The sequence below is a fragment of the Ptychodera flava genome, chromosome 2, assembly GCF_041260155.1.
Source record: "Ptychodera flava strain L36383 chromosome 2, AS_Pfla_20210202, whole genome shotgun sequence".
NCBI lineage: Eukaryota > Metazoa > Hemichordata > Enteropneusta > Ptychoderidae > Ptychodera > Ptychodera flava.
Window position 1 is genome coordinate 19,627,981 of NC_091929.1, and position 18,089 is coordinate 19,646,069.

The 18,089-nt window shown below is 40.2% G+C and overlaps 1 protein-coding gene across 3 annotated transcripts; it reads right to left on the bottom strand.

The window, feature by feature from the left end:
• Positions 1 to 2,117: 2,117 nt before the first annotated feature.
• LOC139116352 (dicarboxylate carrier UCP2-like) lies at positions 2,118 to 17,312 on the bottom strand. 3 transcript variants are annotated; one of them, XM_070679003.1, is made up of 8 exons: positions 16,797 to 17,312; positions 15,782 to 15,961; positions 7,010 to 7,238; positions 6,406 to 6,594; positions 5,667 to 5,922; positions 5,120 to 5,323; positions 4,602 to 4,884; positions 2,118 to 4,420 (listed from the first exon to the last, which is right to left on the bottom strand). In XM_070679003.1, exons 4-8 carry the CDS (start codon positions 6,526 to 6,528, stop codon positions 4,324 to 4,326), a joined length of 963 nt encoding a protein of 320 aa, XP_070535104.1. In that variant the 5' UTR covers positions 6,529 to 6,594; positions 7,010 to 7,238; positions 15,782 to 15,961; positions 16,797 to 17,312; the 3' UTR covers positions 2,118 to 4,323. The 3 variants fall into 3 exon arrangements, with proteins under 3 accessions (XP_070535104.1, XP_070535098.1, XP_070535091.1); XM_070678997.1 differs by lacking the exon at positions 16,797 to 17,312 and having other exon boundaries at positions 15,782 to 15,982; XM_070678990.1 differs by lacking the exons at positions 15,782 to 15,961; positions 16,797 to 17,312 and adding an exon at positions 9,461 to 9,583.
• Between the last annotated feature and the right edge of the window lie 777 nt (positions 17,313 to 18,089).

Here is an 18,089-nt window from a genome sequence, read left to right on the forward strand (position 1 = left end):
CTTAGGGGTGTCTTATCTGTTACGTAATGTGTTAGGTTTTGGACTTAAATAATCGGAATCGGTTGCAATTTATTCGTTCTCTTTACCATCCGACTCAGCCTAATAAAAGTCAACTTCATCTTCTGATAGCATTTGAGTGAGTTGAATTGTATTTCTTCGAAGTTTCCGTTTCTCGTCATGTCTTTGACAAATCTTCTTCTTTGATGTGGTGGTTTAAGTCTTACGTTATTTCTGTCTGTTCATACAGTCGTGTAATCTGAGATACAATATCTTCTGTTGCCTCGGACAACATTTTATCAGGGTTGAAATTATCTAAGATTATACTAGGATCATCGCCTGGGTCAACAAAATCTGTGTTCTTTATGACTCCTCCGAGTTCTTCACATGTTTTCTTTAATTTGCTGATATGTCGCTTTTTCCTCTTTCTTGTCGTTTCCTTTTGCAGCTTTAACCTTTTCACCGAAGTTTGCTTTGGTAACTACAGTTTTCTGTTTGTTGAGACCGTTGTTTCCATTGTAATTGCGTGTTTTTGTCAGTTTGTCAGCATCAGTCGAGGTTCTTGCTCGTTGAGGGCGTGTCATCATGGTTCTTTATCGGCAGCCTCTTCGTAAATGTCCCTTTTTTTACCGCACGTTAAGCATGTTTTTGCCTTTGGACAGTTTTGTCCACTATGGCCTGGAATATGATAGATATAACAGACGACTGGCTCATTCGCCTTTGCCGGTTGATCCTGGCAACTGACGCTTACGGTTGAACCTTCAAGCTGATCGAATCTAACGTGCTTCGGAATATCTCTCCTTTTCTTCACCCTTACTACCAACTTACCGCTTTCGTCTGTTTCTTGGTTTCATCTACGTCCACTTCTCCGAATATGGTGAGAAATTCAATGATATGTTGAACTTCCATTTCTGTATTCAAGTTACCTAAGACTACTTTCTTGGTATCAGAATTCAGATCATCAGGATATAGCTTATATCAACTGTTATTCCGTTCTCAAACAATGACTCCTTTTCTTCAACACTTTTCAAAGTAACGAACCATATTCTGCGTTCAACAATTACTCCTTGATAGAGGCCGGCTATTTTTCCGTCTCCTATTTCCCTGTTTATCATTTCTAATACCTGATCTCTTGTCATCCATGGAGTTTTGAACTTGAACTTAACTGTTCTTCTTTTTGGACGAAACTTGAGTATCGCAAGATTGTGTATCATCGAAGTCAGCCCATCCTGCTGTTTTTCAACTTCTGCTGTTCTCCAGTTTGGTAGTTGTTTGGTGAGTTTTCATCAGTTTCCAACTCATTCATCTACTTACTGTTAGGGGGTAATTTTCTATTCGCCTTGCGGAGACCAGGGCTCGTCATGACGCCCTTCTCAACTCTTTTTTCTTTTTTTTTGAAAACTCAATAAGGTAGGCAGTGTGAACAGCGCCCTCTACAGTACTGTTTGTTCTGCTGATCCCGTCAAGCTCTCAACCACCGAAGCCACCGAAATCTATCAGTCACGTTCAACAGGTCAGTTTTTATTTCTTTAATATAAACTGTAATTTAGGATAGATTTTGGAATAGCATGATTAAAAAGATCGTTCAGAGGAAGTTTCTGACGAAGGGGTCAAATATTATTCTCTTTTCCTCGACACTTTACAAAGATTCCATTAACATTTTATAAAGATTGCATTTTGAAATAATAGCATCCACTACAATCTCAACATAACAACTCAACTGTGGCTGGTCATGCATGATTTTATATCGGACCTTCGTGTTCGGTATGAGCATTTTTATATCATGATATACTTCTATTTTATTCATACATATGAATGCAGCCACAAGCGATATATGAATGCTGGTTAGTTGTCTAGAGTAACAAAGTTGAGGGCGGTCGATCTCACCACAGTGAACTGGTGAAAATACAACTCGATACAACCCGTGACTGGTCACGAGTAACTGTTTATGAGACCTTCGTATTGTGTTTGAGCGGTTTCATATTGTGATCTCCTTATATTCACATATGCAAATGCAGCCTCAAGCGGCACAAATGATGGTCAGTTGTCCATAGTAACAGATTTGAGAGTGGTCGATCTCACAATGAATTTGCGAAAATATGACACAAAAAGACACGTGCTTTGTAAATGACCATGAAAACGTTTATTTCTTATTTGTATTCTTTCTGAAACATTGGAGTTGACACCATCATTCGTGATGAAAACTCAACTACTCTTTGCACTCGAAATCTCAACAGTAAAAGTCAAGGTAACAATATTTACCAAATAAAACAAACGGACAACATATAACAATGTTTACTAAATAAACAAACAAACAGGGAAACATATCACAGTGCTTAAACACAGACGTTATTGCTCCTGCATAATATGTAAAAAATGAAACAAATTCTTTTCGGATTCCTTGAAGTTAAAAGTTCGAGAAGTATCAATTTTGGTTTATTCTGAGAGAGATAATGATATTCTCGAATTAGCATATTCATCCAAGAACTTTGTGCAGTACCAAAAACTGATCGTGCATCCTGATATGCAATTTTTTCTTGGTTTCCTTTTGAAAATACCTAAAGTAAGCCCTGTACACCGAAAGAAAATCACTAGTGACGTCATTCTGACATCTTACAATACTTCCGAAAAAGTCCCAGTGCGTCAGCGAGCTGTAGTAAACGCTTTTCAATATTCATGTCAGATTTGCTCAAGTTTTTCATACAAGGCTTGACATTTGCAAGCTCTTGTCACTGTATACACTTGTCAAGGTCAAGTGCTAGTGTTCTGTGCTTGATTCGCAATACAAAATTCGTTCTGATCAAAATAATGTACATACATATTGTACAAATGACGTATAAATACAATACGTCTGAAAACGTCAGGGGTGTATGTACGCCATGCATTCATAGGATTGTCAATATGTAGCTAGAAATAGGCAACACCTTAATAAATCGATGTAAGGACATACATCATCAAAGAGTTTTACATTCATGTTCACGTAAAATATATTCAAATATTACCGTTCTTCATTTGTTTACTCTCTGTAATAAAACCTTCAAATAAGTTCAGTTATTCTTCAGTAGGTTCTTTCATTAACATTAAACGGTATTTTTTTCTAGCATCACAGACCAACGATTAAACATTTGTCTGTGTGCAAAGCGGGAAGTGACGTCTTGAATGTCGTTTCTTAAATATTTTCTGTCACTTTTCCCGCTAAAAAAGATTAAAAACATAAGAACTTGATAAATACAAAATATGTTTCTGAGGCTAACTAGGTTTTGGAAATAAATGTGACCTGTAGCCTAGTGGTGTATAGAAATACATCTAAATTTAATAATAAAATTTCGGGAAGAAAAGATTTTCGCGGATACGAATTGTCCCACCCCACCACATAAATCAAACTGCTCTGACAATGCTTTTTTGCGCATGCGTGTAGGAATCCCTCATCGGGTATCGAATTTCCGTGAGATCACATTCCTGTGTGTTGTAAAGATAAATTTAAAGTTCGGTTCCCACCAAAATCTGTTCTTCCCAGAGACAAATCGGGATTATTCCTTAGAAATTTAGTAATTCAAAATACTTAGGGCAGCTACTCTGTAGTGCTTTCGTAAATATACAGTATGACGTTTAGTGTGGCCAGAGTAAAAATGTGTGTGTTTCCGTAACAATGCCTTCAGAAAACAGGACAGCTTGGCATGGAACAGTCATGCTCGATTTTTTCATATGAGAAACTAACATTTAGGACGGGGGATTTTAAATAGGGTAGGCCGGGTTATCGGAAAGACACATATTTTTATATGGCCTGACTATAACGATGCCAATCGCCATACGAAGTTTATATAGGAGAGAGTGAGCTTCCACATGGAGCAATATGTTTGGTAAGGCTTCGGTGAAAATTTTTTTGTGGTCCACTGAGGGATGAAAAGCGTCTATGTTTTTGAGAAGTATGCTAAACTGAGAATAAAATATCTGTGCTGAAAGTCAAACATCCCTGCGAACTTTTTCGTTCTGTTTCAAGAATAAAGCATTTGCAGTTAGCAAAGACAAGGAAGTAAGCAAATTCTTCCAGAAAGGAAAAGAAACATTTTTTATAACAGTTTCTCAGAACTCATGAGCACTTCGATATAGACGTAACGATAAATCCATGTGAGGGCCACTTGTACAGTAGAACGTGTTGATTTTCGAAGTTCTATCCCAGTATTGGGAAAATAACTTCTAAAATTCTGGCAATTCGCCGGTTTGTCCTTCACGTATAAACCTACACAGCGATAAAACTGATACAAAATACGCCTAAAGATCGAATTGACTGGGTTTGTTGACCTGGTCGGTTCAGCATTTGCCTTGTTAGTGTTGTTTTTGTGTGAACGATCTCTTCAGTTGCTCGTAGAAGATGAACATGAAGACGTTCCATGAACCAAGACGCATAAACGAAGGCATGAACCTAGAGAAAAAAGATAAAAGAAACAAAGTTTGAGAAGAGCGCCCTCAGCGTCATGTTATATATTTTTATTCACTTTGTCTTTTCAAACTGTTTTCAAACTTTACTCAGTGAGTACAGATTCTCTAAATGTACCTTGATATATTCTTTTAAATAATTTAAGTATGAATATTTGTAAACTCACCCTTTGTAGAAAGCCTTGGCCCCGCCTTCCCTAGCCATCTTAACTGCGCAGTCAATGGCCCCTTTGTACTGCCCCGGACTGGAGTTCATATACCTGGTCTTCACCACGTCGATAGGGGACGCTGTACAAGTCGCTACAAAGCCAGCACAGAATGCAGAGGCGAAGTGACAAGGAAGGCTATCTGACATCAACTTCGTGGCGAGGATCTTCTCTTTGGTGACGTCATAGACAACCAATTCAGATGAATTGATGACGACATTGCGAGTGATGTTCGGAAGGGTTCCTTTAACAGATAAACGAAAAACAAAGATGATCAGTTTCCACCTTGGAGTGAACATGAACTTCATCACTCGATGTGGTGCATCAGATTGTTCATATGACAAAGAAGCTCTAGTCGCAGAAGACAAGCATCATCCCAAAAGGCTTTATTAATCCAATGTCGTTGTGCTCTACCATCTTATTCACCGGTGGCGGCGCTACAGAGCGAAAAGCGTGAGACAGTCAAAGCCAACACTCACCTTTCCATAGTCCTTTCATGCCTTCTTTTTTGAAGATAGTCTTGTAGGCGTCGATGGCACCTTTGTAACGCTTTTTTCCGCTGTTATTGGTCTGAGCTTGGAGGCGCACTTTCACCACATCCGTTGGCTGAGCAACGAGGATCGCCATGGCACCGGTTGTCATGCCAGCAAGGATACGCGTAATCACACCACCTCCAGGAAGGCCTATTAATTTAGAAATAAAAATAATGACGTCACCACCCTAATCTGGCTATCATGGATTCTATCACGTGTAATCTGAACTACTTCAGCTAGAGGACGCACTTTCCGCCACCGTGTTACATGGGAACCGCGACACATCAGAACATGGCAAAAGACACACAATCGGATGACCCAATCATGACGACACAAACGTTTCTCGATCATGATAACAAATGATTGCTAACTGAATATGTAAATTCAGTTCCAGTAATTTTCGAATGAAATATCGTCGTGTTTATCGTTGGATAAAATATGAAAACCTTTAGGGGCGGAGGGTGAGAATTGTCATTTGCACGAGGGTACTCACTGTGGGCAACACCGCCTTGGTAGAACTGTTTCACCGAATCATAGAGGCCGATACGGACTGATGCGAAGCTCATCTGGCGTTGTAAACCAGCGTTCAGTCCATTATAGAGGGCGCGTGGTCCTTCATGCTTGGCAATGGTGGAGATAGTTCCAACCATACCATTGTAACGAACTGTAGGAGCTGCAGGTTTCTTTCCTGCCTTCCCAGCGATGCTCGCTGTAAAGGGTTTAGCAGGACGAGCGCCCTCACCTTGAATCTGTGTGGTAAAAATTAGATTTATAGAAAAAAGAGATAAAACCTAGAATTGCCTCTGAGGAGGCGTGGTTGGAAAATTTGATCTGTAGGCTTCCTTATAGTGATGACGTCATAATTTCCAGAGAGATTCTGAGGAGCAATAGTTGATCACGTGACACGATCACGTGTGCGATTTTGATTTACCACTTTATGTACCTATGGAAACAAGCAAAATTAAAGAAGAAACTATGAGATGTCGTCTTCATTGCAATATGGTCATGGCGATACTTACCTGATGATGATTAAATTCAATGATACAAAATGGAAAAACATGGGACAACCGTGGAAGTTTGTTTTTGTTCAAAGTCTGACCAAAGTCTAACTACAGTAACGTTTTAGTTACACCACGTTTACTCTCGCATAAACTTGAATGGGGATTGGTACATCTCCAAAGTGTCACGTGTCGAGGTATGGACCAATCAAGAAGCAGGATATTTAGTCTCACCTGTAATCGTACTTTGGCAGTGTCCAACGGGAAGGTGATCATGTCTGCCATACAGGCCGCTGTACCAGCGCTGAAAAATTTCACGGTAACAGAGGGTTGGATGTCGACAGGCTTGTAAACCATTTTGATTTAATTGCAGGCTGGAAATCTTCAGCGTAAAAGTTCAAAGGATAATCGTCGAAGTAAAATCTGTAATAAGAAAAAAATGTAAGCTTGTAAAATGTAGGCGCCATAGGGATTCCAATGCGGCACGGACGAAACAGTCACGTGAATGGGCGTAACATCAGGGATTTGAACTTGAACAAAAGCGCTATTATCAAATATGCATATTTTTTTTTGTAAAAGGAAAACATGACACATACAGTAGAACGTGAAAATGAAAATAATGTAAGTTTTCTCATTATGCGTCACGTCGGACAAGTCTGAGAAAAAATTGGCCATGTGAAATGTAAAGCTGTCAGTCGAGCAGCTGAGGATCTGAGACACCCTCGGCGAACAAGTTCAAAGTTAGTCAGCCATCTGCGCTAACAACATTTTCGAGGATATGAATCGAGAAAGGGAAAACACAATGAATTCATAAAACCGAAGTGAAAATGTTACTCACCTTCGGAATGAAAATTCCTGGCAGTTTTTTGAGATTTGCTACGGGGTGCACAGCAGGCGTTACTGTTCAAGGGATATCGTAATACCACAATTTTCCCTAAAGTCGTCTTCCATATAATAATTTCTATGGTAACGCAAAAGACTAAGCTGTTGTATATTGTTGGAAAACCTGAGTCTCATAGGGATTAGCGATGTCAAAACTTGTGTGTGGATTGTAGCCATTAATTTATCTGAAAAAAAAGAAGACGGGAAAAAGTTGATGCCGGAACATGGGCGTACACGTACAGCGCTGAGCTTTGAAAACTTAGAGTAGCGATGTTGTACCGTTGGCTGCTCAAAGCACTTATGTATCTTATGCAAACAGAACCCGGATATGATATTTTTAGGCAGCATTGTGAAAATGTCATAAAATTATCGACTTTAATAACACGTCAGATCGTTTACGGACACCGTTGCGAAATTCAGCTTGCCCAGATAATAATGGCGGTTTGCCAAGGCCAGGTACTCAAGGGTGGGGCTTGCATTAACTATTGCAATTGTTTCACCTGTTAAATATTAACGAATTGCTTTTTTTTGTTCTTAAAATTTTATCTTTTTGTTCACGTTTTTTCATGTTATCAAAATTGGTACTTTGAACATCGTCATCACTTCTTAGAATGCGTCACTGTTTTGTGGAGGGCGCATCATCAATAACTGTCGGTAACAAATTTTCTGAATCCGTCGCCGACTTGAAATGACTCATCAAAAATTTATGTTGTCATGGTTGCATGAAACGGTGAAACGTATTTGCATGATCTTCGGGGGGGGGGGAGGGATTGCGAAATGCAAAAATCTTCGAAAAGGATAGAATATCGCGAAGTATAATAGAAGTGGAAAGAGGAATCTTTGCAAAATATAATCTTTGTTCGTCCAAATAAAATTGTCAAGTCAGCTGTTTGTCTGTAGTAACCTGACAACGTGTTTATGATTGACATATTCGTCATCAATTATTAACGCTTAATGTATTCTGGTCCCGAGCTTTTCATTTTACGGCACCCATCTCGAATTTCGAAAGAAATTTAGGTTAGTAACATCTGCTACGGGGAAATACGGAGAGCTGTTGTGCCACAAAAGTAAACAACTTCCTCATTTTGTTTTAAAAAAATATCATTTCTCATGTCCATTCATTTGCATACAGTGGCTGTGCGCTGATGCAACAATACTGGCAATAGATTTGCACAAACAGCATAGTGTGTTTGTCTGGCAATTCAATAGCATCGGGTGACATTGACGTCATATCTTTTCAGCCAATCAGCTCTCGTAAATGTCACCACACCTCTCGCAACGCCTACGCAGGAAAATTCCACAGCGATCAGCTGTGACCTCAAGTTTTCGTCAACTGCGTACCTTCGCCGGGGAATTTTCGCGATTTTTTCTTCGCAGTTTCCCTTTTTGCTCTTCAGTTGCCTGCATGTACAAGACACGACTTATGTTACGTTACTGCGAAGATCGATACACGGCCTCGGTGGCGAATTTGAATGCTTTTTCACTGATGCTCGGCTCGCTCACATGACCGACCGCCGGCTTGTCCTTCACTGTACCGTACCGTACTATACTTCACTGGCCTACAGTCACGTAGTTAGAACGCGTGTCAAATCACCGATCGACGGTGTACTATAACGTGACATGTTCTCCCGATAATCGTGAAAAATAACTGAAATTCACGCAGTTTCATGAAAGGTTGCACCCTTGTCCGCTGAAATCTCATTTCATACAATTCACTATCAAAAAAAATTGCCGACTCTAATTTCCTATTATGCTCGCTCAACCATCGACGTACGGACGAGGGAACAATCCTAATATGCAAATTTTGACACGAGTGAGAGTAGGCTGGGTGGCTGCGAACAATATCGGAAATATATATGTATTCATCAAAAACCCTGGAAAACTTCGGAATAAATGCAAAATCGTCAAGTTAAAATGGATTTCCGCGTTTGTTTCCCGGCCGGATATAAAACTACAAACTGAAATCGCGTTTTCTTGCGGCGAGAATGCTTGCATCATACTGCACCTCATAACTGTCCCACACAATGACTCAGAGAATTGCACAATAGCCGGAATTTTCACCAACCTACCAGCCAAACCCTTACTTAAAATAGACGGCAAATACATTGTCCTTTGATTTGAAGGTAAAGCAGCCTTTATCAGTTCAACAATATCAAATATAATAAAAATGTGTTCGGCTAGAATATCCTCGTAGCTTACATATCGTACAAATCGACGTGAAAGATTTTCCGTAAAGCAGCATCTGGTATCCACTGTCGCCAAGAAAAACCGATATTTTCTCCAATATATTTCACAAAGGACTTGACCGTATACCTATGTTTGAATCCAACATTCAGAGAAGATCTTGAGGATTTGACGATAATACAAGCTTGAGAAACAAAATGTAAAGAGTAAGAACGCCTATTACCTTAGTTCGCTGTTAGGTCAGAATATTTCAGGGGATGGAAGTGCTCATGTGTCAGTCGCCGTGGTCCAGGACAGTATTGCGTCATGTAAAAAATCCGGCTTTATAGCGACAGGACACGGCTTGGAACAAACAAGCCTCTGACACACCCTCGAAATCGACCAATCAGGAGCGAGATTAATATTAAAATGAGGAGCATCAGCCAATCAGAGGGCGGCGAGCCCACTCTCCCCCTTTGGCGAAACTATAATTTAACAATGGTGATGGAATCGCCGTAATTGGCATCGACTCGTTGCGAAAACACTGTCGACAGGGGCATGTCAAAGGCTGATAAAAGTTGTTTACTCGAAGATAAAAATCGGTCTATTTATGGTGTCAACGCCTACACTTACTGATGGCATTGTTCGAAAGTAAGTGGGTAGGTTCACCTAGTCTATGCATTTGAGCCGCGATGTTCACCGAAGTACAGATGAACAATACTTTGAGAAATCGAGTTTTATAAAGTCGTTTAATCTGAGAGCTTTGGGACGCTACTCTGTCGTACATTTTCATGACTTGCGCGAGTTAAATTTGTGCAAAATTTGCTACGTCGCTCAAGCTTCGGAGGGTGTAACCATATGGCAAGGGAAGTTGAACGTGGGATAGGCCCATGGTGGCGTGGGGATTTTCGACGACAGAAAGAAAGTGGGGTTCGGTCCTACATCGAACAAACCAATTTAACTTCCATCTTGCGGATATCAAGCAATCAGAAAACAATGAATTGAGAGACCATACACAGACAGTGACGTCCTTCGAAGTCACCATGACATCGCAGTTTATGAAAGATCATAAGCCTCAATGTCAATATATTCTTCAAGTTGCGGATAGCCATCAAATTCTTATTATATATATCCGACTATTCTGTTCAAGGAGGTCACATGACCATGAAGGTCATGGTGATCTAACCGTTCAATGAACCCATATGATGATATGAGTTCAGAGGGAGGACATGAATTTATCTAGGTACATCTCGATGTTTTGATTCATTTCGCCTGACAATAAGAAGAATTACTTTTATAAAGTAATCTTACACGGAACAAACAACAGAGAATTCGCTATGATAAATCATATATTAAAGCAAAAAAACAAAAACCTGGTGACACACAAATAACCTCGATCATGCCAATCAATAAGAACTCTCGCACCATTGTATGTAAATCAGTTTCCATGGCAACGCCAAGGTATCTGGTCAGCTGACGCCTAATTTCCCCTCTAATTCGCCCACAGCTGGCCGCTCCGCTCTCCCACCTATAACAGCACCGAACATTGATTTTAATTGATTGATGTTAAAACAGCAATCATTGTATGCACTTTGACAATATCGATCCAAATTTTAATTTGGAAATATACATGAAATATGGCAAGGAATTTAAAATACCTCACAATAGACAGTTATATCAAATTTATCAGAGCTTTCATCGTCCACTATTCTTAGATGAGTACTTTTTGCGTTGTCCCCCCTGAAAGCTTTGCATATGTATTCGCAGTGAGAACGTTAGAACGTTGAGAGTTAACACAAAATACTGAATTGCACTAAACACTGTTCCGCAGGTTTATTCAAAGTACCTATCGGTGTATTGGAAATGCAACCGGTAGGTTATTCGCATTGCCAGCAAAGGTGCCTGTGAAGCCCCGTTGTCGTAGATTCCCGTCAAAAAGAAATACAAAGGGGTTGTTCTCGTTTTTTTCCAAACGTTTCCCCTTCATGGTGGAGGTCCGGCCAACTCCATGACCATGGCAATCTCCCGTTAGAAATCAAATTTCCGTTTCTTTATACGATATGCTACTGATGGAGGTAGAAGCTTCTAATATCGCAACACGATCTCGCCGTATCCGCTTTGAGTCTGATCGGGCCCTCTATTTGACACGATACGCCGATTGTTCAGCATGTTTCAGCACTTTGTAAAGATTTGTTTTCCATTGAATTTCAAGTTCGTTGAAACAGCAGATTTCACTTTTTAAAACCATCACAATGCCTCGCTAGCTGACAGCGATGCCTCTCTTGTTGTAGACAACGCACTGCCTACGGAACCGATTAAAATGCTTTGAACTTGTTGCGAATCATATGCTGGCACTGAAAAAAGTGTTCAAAGTCTCGTAAATTCGCGTAAACGACCCTTTGCAAAATGCGTACAGCACGGATTACATCTGCATGACTAAAGTTTCATGCATTTCAAAAAGTATTTTTTAGTTTAAGGTGTTGCAAAAATGATTTGAAATCACATGGTCAGTAATTAATACTTTACTTTACTTTACTTTATTGCTCAACAACACACTGAAGGAGTGCGGTAAGGCAAAAATTACAAAACTCGGCAAACACCCTGATAGTCTGAAGCAAATGTCGGACACATGTCGCATGCATCTTTATACAAACGATTGATCATGATGTGATTAAAACAGTTATCTTGGCTGTTTCACACCTGTAATCGATAATGACTGACAACTTAAAACAATTATTAGCAAAATGGAGAATTTCCTTAAAATCCGTATGACATTAAGCCAAATATAGCTTTCTGTAGAAAAATTGCATACGTCCGTTGCAATGTAGGCCACCGATCGGACTATTCGGGAAAACGTTTTTTGCCAACAATTAATGAACACTGGGTAGGTTTTGTAAAAAACATAATTACGAAGATAGGAGAGAGAGAGAGAGAGAGAGAGAGAGAGAGAGAGAGAGAGAGAGAGAGAGAGAGTCGCTCACGGAAAAATTAAGGCAAGTAATCGCTATTCGAGTAAACCTTGTTATTGCAAGAAAGTCGTAAGTAGGGGCGTCATTGTGAATGTATGGAGCAAGGTCATTTATTGAACTTCAAGAACAAGTATAACGTGGAGGAAAATAGCACAGCTGGGCTTGAAGAAATTAAACCTATAATAACATACGCAGTGGTTGGGGCGCCACAGGGAAATGGCCACGTCAAAAATATCCAGGGTCCTCATAAGATTATGTATGCTGACATACAGTGCAAGGTCACGTGATTATGCACCGCAATCCACATGGGGATCACATTTGTTTTTCAGACAGGCATGGCTGATGCAACACCCATCCGCCTCGGGGCGAGGTCTCAGCTTCTCGAATTCTCCATTGTTCTAGAATCCCAGGTACTGTCATGGGAAAAATGAACGCATGGGGCAAGAGTAACAGCCGAGGGGACTCTAACGGTGGCGTTTGTATTATCGCTAGGCTAAATCTTTGAAGATTTATAAATTAGATTTTATGATAAAGACTGATATGATTTTGATATATTTCTGACTTGATAATCTCATAGATTATGGGCAGCAAAATTAACACAACATGAAAAAAGAAAATAAAACGATCAAGGTTTGTTATGGCTGTATGGGTCAAAATTAAACAAGAGGTTTCTAAAATCAATCAAATATTTCAATTTTTAAAGGTGTACCGAGTCTGGGGCTTTTGATATCTAAAAGCACCGTTGCGTCATATCGGAGCATATTTCATGAAAATTTAATTAAGCATTGGAAACCAGGCGATGGTCTTCGATTTAAGCAGCTCGTTAAGTAAAGGCAGATGCTAGCATTGTAAAGCCTTTTTGTGAGATCACTGTATTTTGTACAGATGCAACTTATTAAGGTTGTAAGCGCCCGAAATCGAAAAAAATTAAACTTTTGCTCAATCTTACCGCAAAGAGCTTGAAAGGTTTTCACCCCCTATCGAAATCAAGAATAAAAATCGGGGGGAGGGGGTCACAGTGTTACTAGAGAAATAAGTTACTCGATATTTCCCGATATATGAAATTCATGGCAACCATTTATTTTTAAATTGTTAACTCTTTGGGGAAAATTGAATTTTAGATTTTCACAAAAAAAAAGGACGGTGAAAACTGTACTCACTCTGTAAGTTTCAAAATGGGCCAAAACGAATGGTAGACCAAAAATGCATCTTGAAAATTTGAGATTCCGATTATCTGTCCCCGAGGTTATTCCTGAAACGTATATTTTATGATTTTTTTAAAGACAATTATTAGTTCTTTGGTCGTTTGAATCACGGAATAAATGACTGGTAAACGAATATTGTGTTTATATAAGGTATGTTAGAATTTCGGTCCTAAAAATCTAATTCCATTTTCTTAGTTTCTCTTCACAAAAAAATAAGATTATTTTCCTGTACATAGTATGCATCCGATCTGAATTATTTTGTTGGTGGGAAGAACGGTACAGCCCGATACGGTACCTCTTTGTCATTCCTTGGCGTGTTCAATTTCAAGGGCAACGTTTAATAGCAGCGGACTTAGGGGGCATCAAATCATCGAGAATAATTCAACATAATGTGTTTTTCCGTCAGTTTTAAATAGCTTAATCAGTGGCTCATAAACAAACAAACAAACAAACAAACAAACAAACATAAAAAAGGTATTTGTATTTAAACTGGAGCAAACTGTACATTATCGTATTTAAAAAAATGAATTTTTTCCTCTTCGGGTGACGCAGGATAAACTTTTTTTGATGTACAGCGGTAAGATATATTACATACCGGAGTTGAAGCGACACACTATCAGATGCGTCTGCAAAAATCTATACACATTCTGCAGGTATCCATCCCTTCCGGCTTCATGTAATTATGCTAGAACATATGGTATGACGTCGACTCGTTCCATCATTTCCCCGGTGCTAGCAAATGTACCAAATCCGGATCCATATGTTACCAGATTTATGGCGTGTGGCCTGAGGTACTAGACTGGGATACATCCTCTTTTAATCCAAGTGATTCAACAGTTGGCAGATATTCAAACGTTTTAAAATTTGTCGTTCTACTAACGCTGAAAATATTCCATTTCCGAAATGTTGAGCTAAAACACTTACATGGGCGAAATCGACGCACAGAATGGTTTTTGGGCAACATGGAAAAAGTGCCCATATTCCGCTGTAAAGGATGCACGCAATAAACTGCTAGGTTTTAACATTTAGAAAATAATTTATCCACGTCTCATATTTAAACTCCGCTCAAGATTTCTAGAGATTTGCGTATTTTCTGTACAGTCATCGTTGAATATTCCAGTGCCGTCACGGTTCTGCGGTTTTATCACGCTTTTTATATCCTTAGTTCCGTTTTGTTGTCAGAGAAATGTACGAGTAATGTTCATTACAAGCAGAAGTTTATATTTTGCAATCGACAAATATATTTTTCTACCGAATTCGCCTGTCCAGTTTCAGTACGATTACTGAGGGGTAGAGTGACCATGTCTTCAGTTTATCTTTTAATAAGTAGAAGCAGCCTGAATAACAAAGAGTAAAGACTTGCAATTACAGAATTTGGTTTGTTTTGACGCTTTCATAAAACTTTGACAAAATAATCATTCATCGGCAAGGAGGCTGGCGGACACTTTTAATTCTGTCTAAATATTTCCGGGTACGTTTGTCATAAAAAGGTGACGTCGTCATCAATTTAGAGTTTTTTTCTCTCTCAAATATTTGGACATAAGATTGAACCAATTTCTAACATGGTGTCAATTTCAACCACTTTGGTACAATGACGTCATTCTCGTATTCCATTTTCCATCGTCTTGGTTTTTTTTGTATCTGTAAGTAGTTTCTGGTCAAGGGTTGTGCTATTACTTATAAGTCTTACGGAGGGTGCATTCTCGATACACAGAATAGCTCGTTGTGTGCATACCGCACCCGAAATTACGCGGCGAACGGCAGAGAAAGAGCGGTTTTTGGTTCTGACACCCGAAATTCAATACACAGCAAGTTCTAGTTTAGGCATTTTACGCCTAACGTTATCTAGAATACTCCCCGAGGCTGACACATACAATCTGCACTGTCCTGTGCGCAGTTTGTCTTATCTGAAAACAAATTGCATCATAGATGAAACTTTCAAAGGAAAAAAAGGACTAACTCGTTGTAATAGTCGATGTCAACACGAATATTTGAGATACGTCAGGCATTTCGGACTGCTGCGCTCAACTAAAGGTCAAACGACTTGAAGCAGTGGCAATGACATTGAAAGCTATAAAAAGAAGAGAGGAAGGTGACATTGCAAGTTGGTCACCAAACACTGTACAGGGAGATCTAGATTTTCCGACAAAATCGTACGTTTTCTCTCGAGATTTGTACTGTTTGAGATATTCCCTGGAAGACAAAAAATCTATCGCTTTGTCGAAAACTGATTGTTGCTCATTTCATCCTAGATCCATGGTGTGACATTGAACCCTACTAATGATGAATTATCAAAATAATTTAGTTGTGTAAAACTGGTGTGGCAATTGTTGTTGTTTTGGTCAGGCCACGATGAGAGTCAGTCCATAAAGCGTTAATAAATGCACCTACCTGATATTTTGCTGACAAGGCAGAAACTAGGCCTGGTACATCAGCGAACAATCGATGAAAATGCTCCTAAGTTGTCATGTGACTTCTTTCCTCCAATCCCACTCTAGGATTAGTGGGTGTTGGCCGCCTAAGCCAATCACTGACTAGTCAACGTGGCGAGCCCCTTGTTGGCATAGCTAACTGTGTATACCGTCGTAGTCTGGTTCCCTGACCCATTTCCCCGGTAGAGGGCGTGGGGAAATATGGGGTCAGGTACCGGGTAGCCATCTTGAACAGAATTTTGTTCAAGATGGCGGAGGTTAGTCACCTGACAGAACATGCTACAACAAATATGGCTGCTACCATGAAAACGCCGGTCAAAATTCGACTGGATCAGAATTATGTTCGAACACTGGTATCAGAACCAAAAACATTGGCACACGAGATGGGAAACATAAACTGAAAGGATTAATCCAGAAGTATGGGGAAATAGAAGTGATTGAAGGCTGGCTGTGATATCGCAGCATTACTTGTTGCGTGTATCGAACGCGCTAGGGTCATTGAGGTCATCGCCGACTGTGGCGTGACCCCAATGACCCAAGCACGTTCAATACACGCCACAAGTAATGCTGCGATATCACAGCTAATTCAAAGCAAACTTTGTTGGAACTGTGAACGACGATTGATTTCGATGAATAGAATGGTGTCCGAATTTCGTAAAAAATGCCAGGCATCATGTCGACGTTCTAAAAATATTAAGAGATATGCTAAATCACAGTGGCTAAATCATGGAGGTAGAAAGTCTTTCTTTCTACCTCCACGGCTTTGTGGTATAAACAAGAAGTTGGTGTCAAGTGAACCTGAAAGTGCGAAACCCAAGAAAGATGAGAAAAAGTTACAAGTGTTACTTTCATCCAATCACATCTTGTTTTATTTTAACCCAATAGCGTCCATGTTTACATTAGCCGGTACCTGACCCTATATTTCCCCACGCCCTCTACCGGGGAAATGGGTCAGGGAACCAGACTAAGCTAACCGTGTATACCGTCGTAATCTGTGAACTAGATCTCCCATAGTCCCATATTTCGAGGTCAACAGTCCTTAACTTAGCATATCTGCTTAGTCACGCGACTGCGATTCGATTGTCTTGACGGGAGGACTGGGAGAAGACGTAAACACCACAGATCCGGCGATTCAAGAAGACCTTGACGACTGATGAGCCGATAACGAGATCTACCAATCAGATTGCTCCATTGGTGGGCGTTGTCGGACTCTAACCAATCATGCATGGACCTGGGTGCCAAGCCCCCGCATGATTAACATACGAGTGACCCCCCATGTGACACAAATAGATAAGAGATTCCTATCACAGTGAATCCGGGCTGTTGTCCCGGGGTTGTTGTCCCTTTGAACAACAGAAGAACGATCAGCTGCAAACGACCGTGCTCCTTCCAACTAAACCCAAGAACGCCATATCCATTTTGATCCCAACCGCGATGCACCACTTTTAGTGGCTTGGCGACGTTTAAAGCTGCCCACACAGATCACTGACGATGGCGCTATCGTTTCGCAGGCGTTGTCCCGATTAACCAATCAGAGCGTGCCAATGTGGCGAGCCTCCCTACTTGCCCAGGAACAGCTGTTGATAGATAGACTTGTTTGTGTAAAGAGCAGACGACATTTAAACTGCGGGGTGAAAACTGACGATAAATATTTGACCTCATTTCTAAATATGCAAAATGGCATTTATTCATAAAAATGATATCATGCAATAATGGCATCTGAAGTAAAGGTGAACTATAAACTAGTTTCGGTCGTGATAGATAAGAATTGGTGACATAATAGTCTTCGCGCCATTAATAGATTGGTGTAGATTCTGACACCATTAGCGTATTGATAGATTAAAATTCACACACTTTCCAGAGGTGGCTTATTTTGACTCAGAAGAAATTGTTGACAGCGCATCACATGTAGCCATTATCGCCAACAGTTCCCGTAAATGCCACTGAAGGACTGACCTTTGAAATTTGCCAGAGTACGCGGTGGGGTGTGAGACTGACCTGGTTATGAACTCTGACTTTTTCCAGCTATTCATAATTACTGCGAACCGTTTACACGGCACCGCGAGAGATCAGTGACACTTTGAAAACGCTACGTAGCGCATACCGATGCATTCACGAGACCTTACAGGAAACTCAGTGTTCCCAAGTCTTTGATGGAATATGTACCATCTCTACGGACTCATTGGGTTGTGTTCGAAGTGCGTCGGGCAATGTTGCCCATCCCAAACAAAGCACAACCAAGGGATTTGTTTGTTGCCTGCAAAAAC

Excerpts from the sequence above, each read along its gene's own strand:
- LOC139116352 (XM_070679003.1), bottom strand. The coding sequence starts at position 6,528 with ATGGTTTACAAGCCTGTCGACATCCAACCCTCTGTTACCGTGAAATTT. Across the intron at positions 5,923-6,405 it reads CTGCCAAAGTACGATTACAG|ATTCAAGGTGAGGGCGCTCG; the intron begins GTGAGACTAAAT and ends TTTACCACACAG. Across the intron at positions 5,324-5,666 it reads CCAAGGCGGTGTTGCCCACA|GCCTTCCTGGAGGTGGTGTG; the intron begins GTGAGTACCCTC and ends CTAAATTAATAG.